The sequence below is a fragment of the Lutjanus erythropterus genome, chromosome 23 (assembly GCF_056507025.1).
Source record: "Lutjanus erythropterus isolate fLutEry1 chromosome 23, fLutEry1.hap2, whole genome shotgun sequence".
NCBI classification, from domain to species: domain Eukaryota; kingdom Metazoa; phylum Chordata; class Actinopteri; order Lutjaniformes; family Lutjanidae; genus Lutjanus; species Lutjanus erythropterus.
Genome location: NC_139339.1, coordinates 11,643,308 through 11,658,717, shown reverse-complemented (window position 1 = coordinate 11,658,717; position 15,410 = coordinate 11,643,308). Strand labels below are relative to the sequence as shown.

General features: G+C 41.6%; 1 protein-coding gene across 1 annotated transcript in view; it reads right to left on the bottom strand.

The window, feature by feature from the left end:
- Positions 1-3,487: 3,487 nt before the first annotated feature.
- LOC146305675 (insulin receptor substrate 1-B) overlaps positions 3,488-15,410 on the bottom strand; it is a 64,634-nt gene continuing 52,711 nt past the window's right edge. Inside the window, exon 4 of the mRNA XM_084712483.1 lies at positions 3,488-3,906. Coding sequence (XP_084568609.1) covers positions 3,899-3,906 — 8 coding nt within the window. The 3' untranslated portion in view covers positions 3,488-3,898. The remainder of the gene's footprint in view (positions 3,907-15,410) is intronic.

Genomic DNA, 15,410 nt, shown 5'->3' with positions numbered 1-15,410 from the left:
AAAATCTAAAACATAAGTGTGAAAATGTGCTAGTATAATCATCTTTCTTTGAAAATATTTTTTTTTTAGGAAAATTAGGTTCCTTTAAAAGTCGTATCGCAGATTTCCATCAGCTCCATCAGATTTGTACAAAAACACGATTGATGACTAATAAAAAAAAGTCATAACCAAGAAGTTGGCCTGTAACAAGGTTAAATAATTTGATCTTTTAAAATATATTTTCCAGCAAAATTGAAGAGTAAAAATCAAAACCCCCTCAAAATACGGTTTTGTCCCAATTCCCAAGGATGAGTGTCAGTTATGTTCTCTCCCACACATTATTATCTAAACTATAAACAATGCACCAGACATCTGATTTCAATACTGATTTGTCTCTTTGTGCGGCAGTCAATCAATATGTCGTTGTCAAGGCTGTTGCTAGGCTTTGAGCCAAAGGAAAGCATCATGGCTACTGATGTCTGTGGCTCTTTCTGACAGAACCCATCACGCCTGAAGTCAAGAGAAACTTCTTAAAAAGTGTGCACGGAAACAAAAGAAACCACCAGTCCTTTTCTTGTTTGACTTTTTTATCCTTTTAGTCAGATTTTTTTTTCCTCAAGCAACAGAAGTAAAACTGTCTACATCAATGGCAAATCTCGCAATATTCCCAATCAGTACCATCCCTCAGGGGAACAGGAGGAAGAGATAAGACAATTTAGAACAGCAGCAAGAACTTTTCCTGCACATTTTATGCAACATCTCTAAACTCGCTAACAACGCAATGAATGAAGTCATACAGCCACTCCAACTCTTAAACCCCTGGCAGTTTGACAGAGTTAAAAAAAAAAAAAGAAAAAAAAAAGTTCATTCAGAAGTTGCTCTAAATGGCAGGATGATAATGTTTGCTCGTCAGGATTGAAAGTCTGTTTGTGCGCTTTCTTTTCTAAAACTACAAGTACCTTCAAAGCTGAAAACTGCTGTTTCAATACGAGAACATCTCCAAAAGACATATTTCATCATCATGTGTTTGCCTGCAGGTCTGCGTGAAAGCACAGATTTATGTGCTGAATGTGGTTTCAAGTCCAATTGTTTTTTTTTTTTTCCTTTACCCACTTCTGCATTAGCACCCGCTATTAGAGGCATTTCCAACCACAGATCCCAATCTGCTCATAATAAAGCTGCATTGTTATGCTGCGTGCCGCCCGACAGTCATGTGACCAGAAAGAGAAAGTTCATGAACTTCCCAAAGCAGACAGGCAGGCAGACACATGAGTACAATTTGGAGCTACATAGATGCACATATATTTAGGTTTTTGTTGTTGTTTTTTTTTTCCCGTGGTGGCCTTTTCTTTCTCCTCATGCGTTTCTTCTTCTTCTTCTTCTTTTTTTTTTTTTAAATCCTCCGTTTCAAAGCCATGGTAGGCAAATTCAAGGTTAAAGCGTACGCAATAAGTCTTCACAATGACCTTTATCTCCAAGAGTCACATAATAAGCAGACGGTGAGGCGAGAGATATGTCACAGTTTTTCCCCGCCGCCGCCGCCGCAAAAGAAAACAACAGGGAAACACAAAAGGTTACATTTTTTAAAAACAAAAACAAAGCAATACGTCCAGACTTGAGAGCTGAAGGTTGCTTCTTGAGGTCGGAGCTTAGTCTCTTTTTTTTTCTTCCTTATTGTTGCTGTTTTTGTTGTTGTTTTGGCACTGACGGCCCCGCGACAATTAAGTCCTCCATTACCGGCAAAGAGAAACAGTCCAAAAACTCCTCCGATCAGGGCCATGGCTGTCAGTCAAGTCATCTGATAGATCATTGTCACACCAAACATGAACATAAACATAAACATGAACAAAGTTATTTTCATGAGAACTGTACAGCCAAAAGAGACAAAAATAGACACAAAAATAGACTTGATATCATATATTCTGCTAGGACAGCCCTATTAGTGCTAGCTGCTAAGACGGGGCAGAGAAGACAGATAGACAGATATAAAGGACAGACAGACAGGCACTTAAGTGCTGATGCATAGCAGAGATTAAAGTAAGAGCTGAGCGAAAGACAGAAAGGAGGGAGATAGAAACAGAGAGTCTTAAAAAGAAGGGTTTAGCACTTTCAATTCAACCAGTTTAAAAAGTGTAAAATTAATAAAATGTTTGGTACCTTTAATGTATAAAATAACTGAGAACAAATCAGCTTTTGTCATTTTATACTGACAGAATTGAAATTGACCCCCTTTTAGGTGCTAAAAGCAGTGTGCTGACCACTACAAAGCTAGCATTAGCACGGCTATTGATAGGGTCTCTATCCTCTATACTGTATGTACCGTATGTCATTTAGCATCCTGAGACGGAGGGGATTAAGTGGGACACAAATGTCTGGCGCTAATAGCACTAATGGGATTTCTTGGCTCTATATCAGGGGGTCTCACCCTGAGCTGTAGTCAGCAGGATGGTGAATTTACGTCCTGACACAATGCTAATATCTTAATCTGGCCTAGCTGGCTTCAGCTAACTAGCTAGCTACTGTGTCTCCCTGCTACAAGTGCCTTTTCGTTTCAAGCCTGTGTGTGTAATACTTCAGGTTGTATGGCTCTGGTAAAAAGGAGAAAGAGAAATAAAGAGGATTGAGAGAATAAAAGCAGCGTTAAGATATAACGAGCAGAATGCTAACAGCAGCTATGCTAATATTTCTCACAGTAGACAGGAAGGCCAGCTCATTGCTAGTACCATTATTATTATCAGTGTTAGCAAAAATGCTGCATTCATGTCATATTGGATTAATTGTGATCCAGTTTCCAACTTTAAAATATATTTCATGTCGACATCCAATCTAAATTATGAATGTCGAACTTTTCACATGTGCCTTGGCGTTCAATGACACAGACGTTTGGTGACCAGATGTCCCTGTTTGTCCAGGATTGTCGTTTCCCGTCGTTTCCCGGTAATCTTGCCAGCTGGCAAGGTATGCTGGCTGTCCCGTTTAGCAGGACAACACATCTCCGAAAACTTTGGAGCAAATTTTAAACTATGCACCATCGTGATGAATCGACCACAGAATTTGGGATACGGACTTTTCTAATGAGCTCCAGAAGCCTCCATAATGCCCCCCCCCAACAAAGATGCTGCACTGATGGTGTCCATGGTGATGAACATGCCTATGGTGCATGGACAAGTGCATACATGAACAAGTGGTACACTGGTCACCCCGGCCTGAAATCCAAATACACATGGATGCCACACATCAGTCATTCAAGGCAAACAGACCCAGTTTGTCAAACTCTTACTTGCAAGTTGAATATCTCTGATTTCTACCATTTATCCCATATGACATGAATGCAGCAAGAGCTCACACTAGTGCTACCCACTTTATTTATTATTTTCTGCTGCATTTTCTTGTTGTAAGTACATCAAATCAAGCAAAAAAAATGACCCAAAGCTTCAGTTAGTCGAGGCTAAGTTGAAGTTCTTTGTAAAATGGCTACAATCTGAAAGTGAGGCACTTTTTGAGCTGATATATAATTCTATGTATTTTCTTTTTTTATACACTAAATAGTCACCATTATACTCTTTATGATTAGAGATTTTCTCTTGGAACAAAAACAGAAACACAGATCTCCATATTTTCTTTTTTTGTACCCTTCTCTGATTGGCTTTCACTCAAGGAATGAGAGCAGCAAATGGCTTTTCAAGAGTGTCATTTGGCACACATCCCCGCTGGTTTCCGCAAACCAACAAGATGAAAGCGAAGGAAAAAAAATAATAAAAAGTTTCCCATCAGTCCTCTGTCAAAGTGCTTCTTCAGGGGGCGTGTCCGATCCAGCTGCTCTCTCGGTGTGATTGGCTGTCACAAAGGGAACAGGCGGGACTTTGAAGCTCTCTGAGTGGTAGCAGATTGTTTCCCCGAGGACGACGATGCACTGACATCAGCACTCTGTAAGAAAACACAGACACACAAAGAGGAAATGGTGTGGTTAGAAGCAGAATAAACAATAACGCAGATATGGAGAAGAAATAAATATTATGACATGTATATGCAGTGTCTCTTTCTTATCTAGTTAATTATAATATCTTATGTAAGATATCAGTGTCTGCTTATCGGTGCGGGAACACAGTGACCCGAAAACGAACAACAGGAATAAACAAAGCAGCCAAATAAGCTGGAAAAAGACTCACAGATTCCAATGGGAGGGAAGTGATAAAGGGAGTAGCGGGGAAGAGAAGGAGAAAGTGAGGACACCTATCGCTGCAGGCGTGCAGTCAAGAGTGTGTGTGCCAGCACGAGGGAAAACACAGATCCGCCGAGCATGTCAGGTGTTTCTGGCAATTTCTGCTGCTCCTCACATCAACATCGGACATGTTGAGCACTCAGGTGTGCATCGGGAAAATGTCTCGACTGTAATCATCGAAAAAGGGCGAGTCTCAGCCGCACACATACGAGTCTCTCCCGGCCTTGTTTGCACAGTTGATAGGATTAGCAGGAATGCAGACATAATGATAATTCTGCTCCAGAGCAGAGAGAGCAGACGAGTCACGTGGCGTCAAGCAGCCATCTGCTCGTTATGAGGACCTGATGGTTTGGGGCCGTCCCAGACGAAAGTTGACAATCATCGGGGAAAACTGGCAAAAACTTTAGGGCTGTTAATCAAAATTTGGCCTCTAGTGATGATAAAGTGAGACAAATCCACACACAGCTGATTTACTGGGTCGGCATGCTTTAGACAAAGTGATGAACGATACAGCTGCAGAAAAAAATCAACTATTTAGATAATTACTTAATCATTTCAGTCATTTTCAAGCATAAATGTTAACCATTTGCCGGCCCCACCTTCTTTAATTTAAGGATTTGCTGATTTCTTTGTCATTTATGATAGTTGAATGAAGAGTCTTTGGGGTTTTGGACTGTTGGTTGGACATTTAAGAATTTCAAAACATCACTTTGGGCTCTGGGGAATTCTGATGAGCATTTTTCTCAGCGCAACAGCACATTAATTGATAATTTAGTTGCAACCCTACTGAATGATGATTATAACCCCCTCAACCTCAAGTCTTACCAGTGTTACAATAAGGGGGCTGCATTAAAAAATTTTACCCAGCTTGTAAGGTCCATGTAAAATGTGCCATTTTGTGCAAAGAGAGTTCATAATCGTGAGAGAAAAACTGCGAAAATCTTTGGTGAATTCAAACGAGAGATTCTAGACTGCATTGTGAGATATGTCAACCGACAACTCGCTTACGCCACAATCAAACTACACAATATTTCTACATAATGGCTTGAAATAAAAGACGTGGGATGTTCAGAATAGGGTGTGACATGAAGGGATTTTATGTTTACAATAAAGAAAATAGTGTTTATTCATATTAAAACTGATTTTTCCCTTTCCTGTCCCAGTCCTGTGGAGAATAGTGAAATTGACCTGCAGGAATTTGATGGGAATCCCCCAAAAAAGTCAGCCTCTTGTGAGCCTTTTCATGTCATGTAGTGTGCCGCAGAGGAAAACTGACACAGCATCAAAACGTCCTGACAAAAACGCAGCATGTCAGTTTTTTGCCTCCTCTCACTTAGTTTGACAACTTCTACGACATACGCCCTCAGGAGCACGGTGCATCCTCCCATGAACAGCAGTAAACATGCAAAAACATGAGGGCAATGAAGCAGCAGCACCTCCGTCCCGATCACCCCAGCAAGGTGTCAGAGACGGTTGTACAGATGTGTAGTCTGCCATGTGAATTTATGACTCAATTAGCACATAATTCACTGGTTCACAAATGATTTTTTTTTTTTTTTGCATGCTTCCGAAAAATGAATGAAAAATGATCCAAGTTGAATTTTAGTGAAATATCAGTGAGCATTACAGCATCAGCTATAACTCTTGTTTATTTCCCCTTCAAAAATCATATTAATTTAACTTCGTTTCACTGCATATTTTGCAGCTCTGTGCCCACAGTTTGAGAACCACTGACCTAATCTGACACAGTGACAACGCAGGCAAAAATAATGTGTAGTCTGATCCCAGCATTAGAGTTTTGGCAACCAAGGAGAGCTTATGTAAAAAAAAATAAAAAAAAAATCTTGTAATGTGACGGGTGATATGACCCAACAGACCAATCAGAGCAGAGAATGAAAAAATGCAGACTTCACTGGCTGACAGGAGGCTGTGCAAAGTCTGACATTCCTCAAAACTGATATCGTACCTGACAGATTTTATTAGACCCACCCAGCCTGACATACTTTCTTACACATGCAGTATAATTGCTTTATCACACCTGTAAAGGTGCTGACATACATGTTAATACGTCTTAATGAAAGAGTGAGCTCTTGAGTGTGCAATTAAAGCAGAATGATGGCTATAAAGATCAGCCGATGCCCTTTAAACTGTGTTACTTTCTGTCAGATGTGATGACTCACACTGAAGGCACTCAGGCTGCTGTCAGCCAAAACAACAAACGCACAAAGCGAGTAAAGGGAACAGGCTGAGGGAGACTTCCCCGTGTCTCTTTCCCTAAAATTTCCCAGCAGCGCTTGACTCTCTAATTGCACGAGGGTACTCTATATTTACGCCCCTCCCTCCCTCTCTGTCTTTCCCTCTCCAGTTTGTCTTCTTCCTGGTGCAGTGAGCTATATTTAGTCCCCCTCAGCACAGACGGTGCCCGCCAGCCGGCCAAGCCATGACGGCCTAAAGCAGAGCGGAGCGGAGTTGAGCGGCTCGAAAAAACAGCAACACAAACAATCAAGCCAGCCAACCAAAGGGACCGGAGGAGACAGGCCGGACACGCACTGGTGCACTGCCATGGACACACACATGCAAACCACACACGAAAGGGACACAGAGGAAGATACTATAATTATGCGGATGACATTCACTTAATGATGACCTTTCCCCAAACACAGACACGGGAAATTATACGCTGCAAACATGCTAAACAACTCTCCAGTGTCTCATCCTAATGTACACACTCACATGCACACTCCTGTACAGACTTGGGGAAAAAGGAATTACATAATTCAGACAAAATAAATGTAACTGTATTCCGCTATAGTTACAGTAAAGATGTAATAAATTACAGATACATTTATTATTTAGCAGGATTACGATTGATCAAAAATACATTTAAACTACTCTGATCAAAGTGAAACCAGCTAATCTTACAGCTGGTGATTCATTATCAGGACCATATGGTGAAAAAATGTTGCACTGGGTGGAAATTTCAATGTTGTTTTGTCTTTAAATCAGAAAAAAAGGAATAACATCACAGTACAGTGACAGTTCTGCCTTCAGCTGTGGAAACACTGTCATCATCAAAGGGCTAAACATCTTGTTTAAAGGAACATTTACAGGACCAACGTTAGCTACAGTTAGCTAGCTAACCTGTCAATACTACCACTACTACTAGGGAAAAACATTTTGGGACTGAAGGTGGTGAAGCTTGTGACTGGGATACTGCCCCTGATCAGAATACAGTATACCTGAAGTACTTAAAGTACACTGAAATATAAATGATTATAGCAATTAATCTAAAAGTGCATTCAAACGTGAAAAAAACCCATTATATTATAAATGATTTCACCATATTTAGTATTGAGATAATCCAAAAGTAAACCAAAAGCAATTAAGTTACATTATTTTAATATTGTAACAGGTAATTAGTAACTGTGCCAGAATACATTTTTAAAGTGACCCTCCTAACTCTGCTCTTATACGCAACTACGCAGGAAATGTTTCCACTTCAAATCGAACATTGCCTTCTTATTTTCCCCGAGCTGCCCCCTTCCATCAGTCTGAGCCTCCCCTGGCCGTTTGTCTATTGATCTCATTCGTTTCCTTGCATCGTTTCTCCATCTGTGGGCAAATCGATGTAATAATGACCGCGGTGAGTGTATGTGTGTCTCTCTTCCCCTTTCCCTGCCAGACTGTTTAAATCAGGAGGTTAGACAAGGCGATCTGCCTCCGCACTCCGTGTCTAGCCAATAACTGTTCTCTAGCCGCCTGTGTGTGTATGTGTGTGTGTGTGTGTGTAATTAGGAGAGTCTGGGTCTATGTGATGTCTCAATCGAGGGCTGCCTAAAATTGAAAGCCACCCTGTTCTCTGGTCGTAAATCGAGTGTGTCAGCCTGTCATTTTCATGCCGCCCCGGCTCCCACAAGACACGGAGCGGGTCTTAAAGCAACGTGATGTGAGTCACCGAGTCCACTGGTCACTCAGTCAGTTTGGCTTAAATCATGTTTTATTTTAAAGGAAACCACACTGGAGGTATTAAGACTACATCATATGGTTGCAATAAGTGAAAACAGAAGCTGGAGGAAGACTAAACAGCAGTAACCTGCATGGGAACACAGAACATCAGCGGTGGTAGGTTTTACAGACTTCACATGGGAAGACATGCATGAGAATCACTGGAAATCCCCGGGGTGCATCGCTGTATCTCATCCTTTTACAAGCCCTGAGGCAGAAAATGTGCTGCTCCATGGAATGTGTCTTGGAAGAAAAAAAAAAAACATATCACATTTTTCTTTTCTTTTTTTTAATATTTCTCCTCATCCACAGGACTCAGGTTCAAGCGTCATGACAGCAAGCATCCAACCTGCAGAGATGTTTTTGTGCAAGACACCAAATTCTTTCCAGCTCCAAGGGAGCAGCTCTGCGGCCAACTCTGACCTTTGACCTACACATTTAAAGGGATGGTTCAGATTATTTTAAAGTCGGGTTGTGTGAGGTTTTTACTGACTGTCAGTGTGTAAGCTTCAGTAGAAGCTATGAAAAGTAGTTTGGAGAAGCAGAGAGGCTTGAGCATGAGGCTAAGAAATGAACTGCTGTGGACAGGGTCAGCAACAAAATGCATTTTAGCCACTTAAAAAAAGACCCTGCAGTCCTCTGCTTGTATTTTTTTATTTTCACATTATTTTTTTGTGTTCAGGACGCTTTACCAACCCAACAGTATTTGACGTCCTGGAAATGAGACTCAGTGATCAACTATCTTTCTGGTGCATTTATGAACAGCTCAGACAAATCCCACCGACTGAACCTGTACACAGATCAACTTGCGCGCTGGTACCCCTCACTGTTTCTCCAAACTAGGCAGCATGCCGACCACCATCTACTGTAGGTAATACACTGACTTATGGATAAGTACATCTTCAAATAATCCAAACTATCCCTTTAAGAAGAAGCAAAGAATGTTCTCCTGGAAATCATTAAGGAATTACAGGAATATAAGAATGCAAAAATCCCAACTGTTTTTCCGTAATGGCAGCATTTTTTCAAGCCAGCGACTTTAGCCCTTACAATCCTGCAGCACTGTTATTATACTTGATTCCATTAAATCATCCGTCCTGCAGGCAGGCGAAGACGCTAAGAGGTACACGAACGCAACATGAGCCGGGACTCAGCGTCAAGACAGCTGCAGATACAGGGAATGAACACTGCAGCGGGATCGCTCCTGTGTCACCTCATTTAATTTCTCCCAATGACGCCTGAAAGTCTGTCAGTCGGGGAGATACAGTGTTTGCAGTGTGACCACAGTGTATGTGTCTGATTTCACACTGCTTATTTGTTAGTCATGAATCTGGCATGTCTGTGGTTCACAATTAGGTTACAGTGACACTCCACCCAAAAATCCATCCGAGTATCAAACGCAGGCCTCCCGTGGACTTCAAAGATGGTTGAAAATCTTCTTCACGGCAGCTGCAGTCAGCCTGGATTCACAACAGTCACAAAGGGTCACAACGACCCAGTTACACGGTGAAACAAAAGTCTCAAAACATCCGTAAGAACTTGTGAAACGGCCCATGCTGCCTAATCCACCTCCTCTACGCTCCGTGCACAACACTCATCAGTCCCTTTTTCACGCAGGCGCTGCCACCCTGAACTTATCTAGACATTAACCAAGAGGAGCTGCATGTGAGAATCTGAATCAGCTGGACCGGACATTAAACGGACTAATTTGGCGGGTTGATTACGTCTTGAGGGTACAATACATAGGATGGACGCTGCAGGTCCTCTTCCTCTAACCGGCCCTCTCTGTTCGTCCGCAGGCTCTCGCATTGGTTGGTTTTCATATATAAATCTATTCTTGGCCCGGTTCCTTCTTATCTGTCTACATACATGTGTTGAAACCAACATCAATATGGCCTTCGCTCTCATAATATTCTACAAGTGCCGACTCTGAGAGTGAAAACAGAACTCTGCAAAAGCAGCTTTTAAATACGCTGCTCCTTCGTCCTGGAATAATCTGCAGAAACTGGCAGAGCTGATCACCGTGGGGGAGTTCATGCTGATTATAAAGAACAGAGAAAATAGCTTCCTTGGTCAGTGTGATTGTTCCTAAACTTTTACTGGAATCATTTTAGAAGTTATGCCCACATTATAACTGTTTTGTCCTTGACCTTGTACTCCATATTAATTGGATACTGTGGTCCCACATACTGTTCTTATACCGTCTTTAGTAAGACTGTTTACCGACTTGTTTACCTCAGTCATCTTTTGCACAGACTTTTTATACTGCACATGCTGTTTTTTATTCTGGGTAATATTGAACATACTCCTCTTTTATTGTTTACCACCTCCTGCAATTGTGATTTAATAAGAAATTTGCAAGGCGATCCTTGTACGTTTTAGTTTTTCCACTGTCTACACAGTTCAACCAGTGATTAATTTGATTGGCTGATAAACATTTTAACACTTCTACGTTTGGTGCCCTGAACAGGCCTGTCTTTTCCAGGGAAAAATCTTCTGGGTCACAGGACACCTTCCACATTCACAGAAACACCAGCAGCAGTTTGTTTGTTATAAATACAAGTGTTTGAGCATCGATCATCTGGAAGACATGAACAGAAAACCCAAGGACGAAGGCGCTACAGTCCTGCCCACCGAGCTCGACTGACACATGATTTCTGGGAAGCGCGTGACTCGGACACTTTAATAATGTTGTCGTTTACAGAAAATTGAGGCGATAACGAGACAACATTCTTTAATAGCACCAATCACTCGTCTGAGTGGAAGCTTTTTATTGTTTTAAAGACCCCCATTATGAAAAGAGTGAACGCAGCACATTTCCCCCTTTATGTCTGGCCGTAAATTTCCATACATCACACACACTATGCAGCTGGCAGAGGAGAGCACGTTGTGTGGGGTTGAAAGATGAGTGCTTTGTGTGTGTGTGTGTGTGAGTGTGTATGCTTACTGCATTTGCACACACACTCTATCCTGCCTTTAGCTCTGCTGCTGTCAATCACACTTGCCGCAGATACAACGGCTACATAACAAGCTGTTATCCAGGTGTGTGTGCATGTGCAAGGGTGTATGGAAAAAAAAACACACACACCAAAGACTGTGACAAGATATGGAATCTCAACAGAGAGGTGGAGAAAGTGAGCAATTTTCACCTGACATATTAAAATATTTAACTCATAAATGTTGTCATTTCTCTCTGTGTTTTGTCAGCTTTTTTGATTGTATAATGAGTCAAGTGAAAAAAAAAAAAGAAGGCGAGAGGCTGCGGGTGGTTTCATTATGCAGCGACACAGTGGGAGAGACTGAGTGGGTGTGTTACGGCACACAGAGGAGCAGGAATGTGTGGGGACAGGAAGAGACAGACAGACAGAGAAAGAGAGCAGCAGGGCTGCTGAGTGTGGGAAAAAAGGGGGGTAAAAAAAAAAAAAAAAGAAGAAGAAGCACATTTGTGGGAGAACCACATTCAGTGCCCACATGCAGCTTCACATCAGAGTATTTTTAGATCATCCTTGAACACAATCCGAGCGTCCAGTTTGCATTCGTTATCCTGTTGGAAAACTGGACAGCATGTCGGCTTTAACATACGTGACTGTCAACAGGTTGTAAACAGCAGAAGAGCTGGACTTTTACTAAAAATAATAAAGAGAAAAGATGTGAGCACTGCTGGAGAGTGAGCTGAAACAGGAGTGCAACTAACTAACTTGTTATTATTGGTTATAAGCAAAAATGACCTCCTTAAATGTCTTGTTTGTGTTGATTAATTTAATAATCGATAAATAACTGATTAATCATTGCAACTCTAGTGCATGTGTGAGTGCAACAGGAAGCTTCTGAAAATGTTCCCAGTCTTGTAGTGGGTGGTTACAGAGGACGTATGGGATCACTGTCTGACAGAACAGTTAGGGAAAGGATTAAGGCTTTCTGGCAGAAATCCCTAAAGGCAAACCCTCGTGCCAAATTGCCTGCTGAGTTTGGCCAGGGCAGCCTGCAAGACAGTGGGAGGGGCGTCACAGTCTGCTGTTGGACATAACACACGTCTGATGGAAAACTGTGATGAGCATTTTTCACCATTTTCTGAGGCATAATGATTAATTAATCAAAAAATAATCTTCAAATTAAAAGATAGTTCAAATAATCCTTAGCTGCAGTCCTACTTTTCACATCTCTGTCTGGCCGTATAGTGACAGTTAAGCCCCAAAATGGAAAATGTGTCAGTGACACAGCAGTCAGGTTTACAGGACCAACAAACATTTACTGAGTTAGTGGCCTGTGGTTGCATCTTAACCTTCTACCAACCTACCTAAAATAAGAGGGCGTTGACTGATTTTAAACTGCCAATAAAACGATAAAATGTTCAGTAAATTTCTGCAAACAGTCAATGCTACAAAAATTAGTGCTAGCCTGGCATCATCAGACTAATTCACATATATCTTTTAGTGCATTTTTGATTTCCAAGGCGTGCAGACCGAAAAGCATCTTGATGAAACTGGATAGACATACAGCTAGGGGTGGGAATCTCTTGGCACCCCACAATTCGATTTGATTCGGATTCAGAGGGCTAAGACGCAATTATAAAATGATTATCAATGCATTTAACGCATCAGCGGTTGAATCGTATCCATCTGCAGTTACTCATGCAGAGCCATCCTCACCAAAACTCAAGAGAGTTAGTTAGTCAGTTAGTTTAGAACATGAACACGACACGCATGTTTACATCTTGAACGTACAACCCGGTCTTACAAAATTGTTAAAGGTGATCATAATGCAGGAACTGAATTTTAAATTTCTCTTTATTGACTTTTCAGCGTGGATTCATGATCTTTTAAGAGAGAACTGCAATGCATCTAAGAATAAATTATTTCCCCCATGCCTGCCTACAACCAATCAGAGCAATGAAACGGCGGTTTCAAACAGGGAAAATGGGACCTGATGACAAACTTTCTCATATTACAGCCAAATAGTAACTAAAATGTGTTTCTGAAAACCTTTGAGGTCAGAAAAAGGCAATGCAGTAACAGAACGTTTATATAATTTGATCTGAGTTTTGTGAGCCCGGTGTGTGACGTCACTGACGTGGCTTTTCAAATTTGGACCGGTGACGCTGCTCTGTAAGGCATCTACAATAAACGTCTGTGACTGGCCAGACCAGATCGAGGACAGGTGGAAATCTCTCGAAAAGGGACGGCGGCCAGACGTATCTGCCAGAGCAAACGAAACATGAGCTCGCAGATTCGTCTGGTTCCCAGCATACAAATATGCATCTCGAGGGGGAAAAGATGTATTTTCACTTTGGAGCGAACTACTTTAAAACATGTTGGGTCTGTCTAAAAGTTTCAATGTTTAACAGGAACTTCCTTTAGTGGTTGTAAATATAGCGTTTAAAACGTGGGTATCCTTGTGTAACAGAAACTTGCTACTGTTCTGAAATCTGACATGGGACGTCCTGTCCCTGGACGGGACACGCAGAGCTAAAGCCAACGGGACGAAAGGGTTTTGGGGAATGTTATCTCATTCACTCTCTCTCCCTCTCTCTCTCTCTCACACACACATTTTCATTGTTTGCTGACTCAGACCACCGAATTCTCTCTGTCTCTGTGTGTCGGGTCGTTCCACCAGTTTGACCACTTTCTGTCAGTGAGAGCGTCCCTCCTGAACACATACGCACCAGGAGGAGGAGCAGGCGGTGTCTCGTGTGAAGTGATATATGGAGTGATAGCATAAGCAGGTGGGGTCCTCACTTCTGCGTAAGGCTTTTCCCAGAATGCCAGTGGCCAGCTCGCTCCGGCTCTCTGACGCGGCCCGGACAAACGAAATGAAACACAAGAAGCTGTTGCACCATCTCTGAGACAGCCAGCTGAGCGGCCGAGCTGCTGTTGAGACATTTGTTTTCCGTCTTGCTTCACGCAGCACTGTGTCGGAGCAGCATAATTCAAACAACAGTTAGCAGGACGAGTCCTTTGTTTTGCATAAAATTACTGTTAGGAGTCGTTGTCAAGACTTCAGCTGAAGTAGTGAGAGGTGAGACGGATGTGATACTGAGGCACTACAGAGTTTTTCCAGGACTGAAATATGACACATGGTTACAGTCCTGGAAAATCATCACAGCAGAATCAAATTAAATGTCAACACTTTTAAAGACCCCTTGTGAAATGCTAAAGCGTGCTTAGGTTTAAAGTCATAATCCTTACAATTTGTTTGCAATCAAATCCAAACAGATACTAATTACGGTAGGAATTGTTGCAGAAATACCCATACGATGGATTTAGATTCCATAATGAACTCTATATAGTAGTCTTAATTGTTGGTGGCAGGGTCCGCCATTCCTCGAACTACTGTACTCGAAGCCTTCCATTTATATGGAAATAATGGCTCAAATTGTCATCACTACTAAAGATAAACAAACTAAACCAATGCAAGTCATCTAATGTGGAAAAATAAACTACTACAGAGGATAATCAAGCGACAGGACAGACTTAAAAATTAGGTTTTTAAATTAATGGCGATTACAGTTAGACCTGCTGCATGCTCATATCAGGTCGGTTGTGAGTTTTCCCACAAGACTCATTTAAAGTTTCCTTCTTCTGCTAAGATACGACTGTAAATAATAAATGTGCTCCACACTTACAAACTAAACCAAATTCACCCTGTGTTATTTCACTAGCCGTGTTTCACCAGGTTTGTTATCAGCTGGCAAACAACTGGTTTTGTTTACAGTAGGTGACGTCTACTTCTTCTGCTTGGTTTATTACAGCCATCTAGTCTATATCGTCAACTTCTGACTAAACTGTGGTTTGCTTAGCCTGGTTTTTGCTCCAATGATGGAAATGTGCCTAACTCTCATTTACTTTCTTTTTTCTTTGCAGCAATTTGCTACTGTTTATTTTGCAGGGCCAGAAGATCCAGTGAAAAAATGCAACTAGAGGGGGACAAGATATATTTTCATTTTGGAGTGAAATATTTTAAAACACATTAGATTTGCATTAAAGTCGAACCCCTTTTAAACAGAAACGTCTTTCAGTGGTTGTAAATATGGTGTTTAAAATGCGGTTTTGACTAAATCCATTGAAAGCCTCCTCCTTCTGCCAGGCTGTGACAGTAAATAATAAATGTGGTCCTCACTTACCAACTGAACCAAATTAATCCCTTGTTGTTTCACCATCTGAGTGTTTTGCAGAGTCAGGAGGCCCAGAGAACAACTGGCAAACCT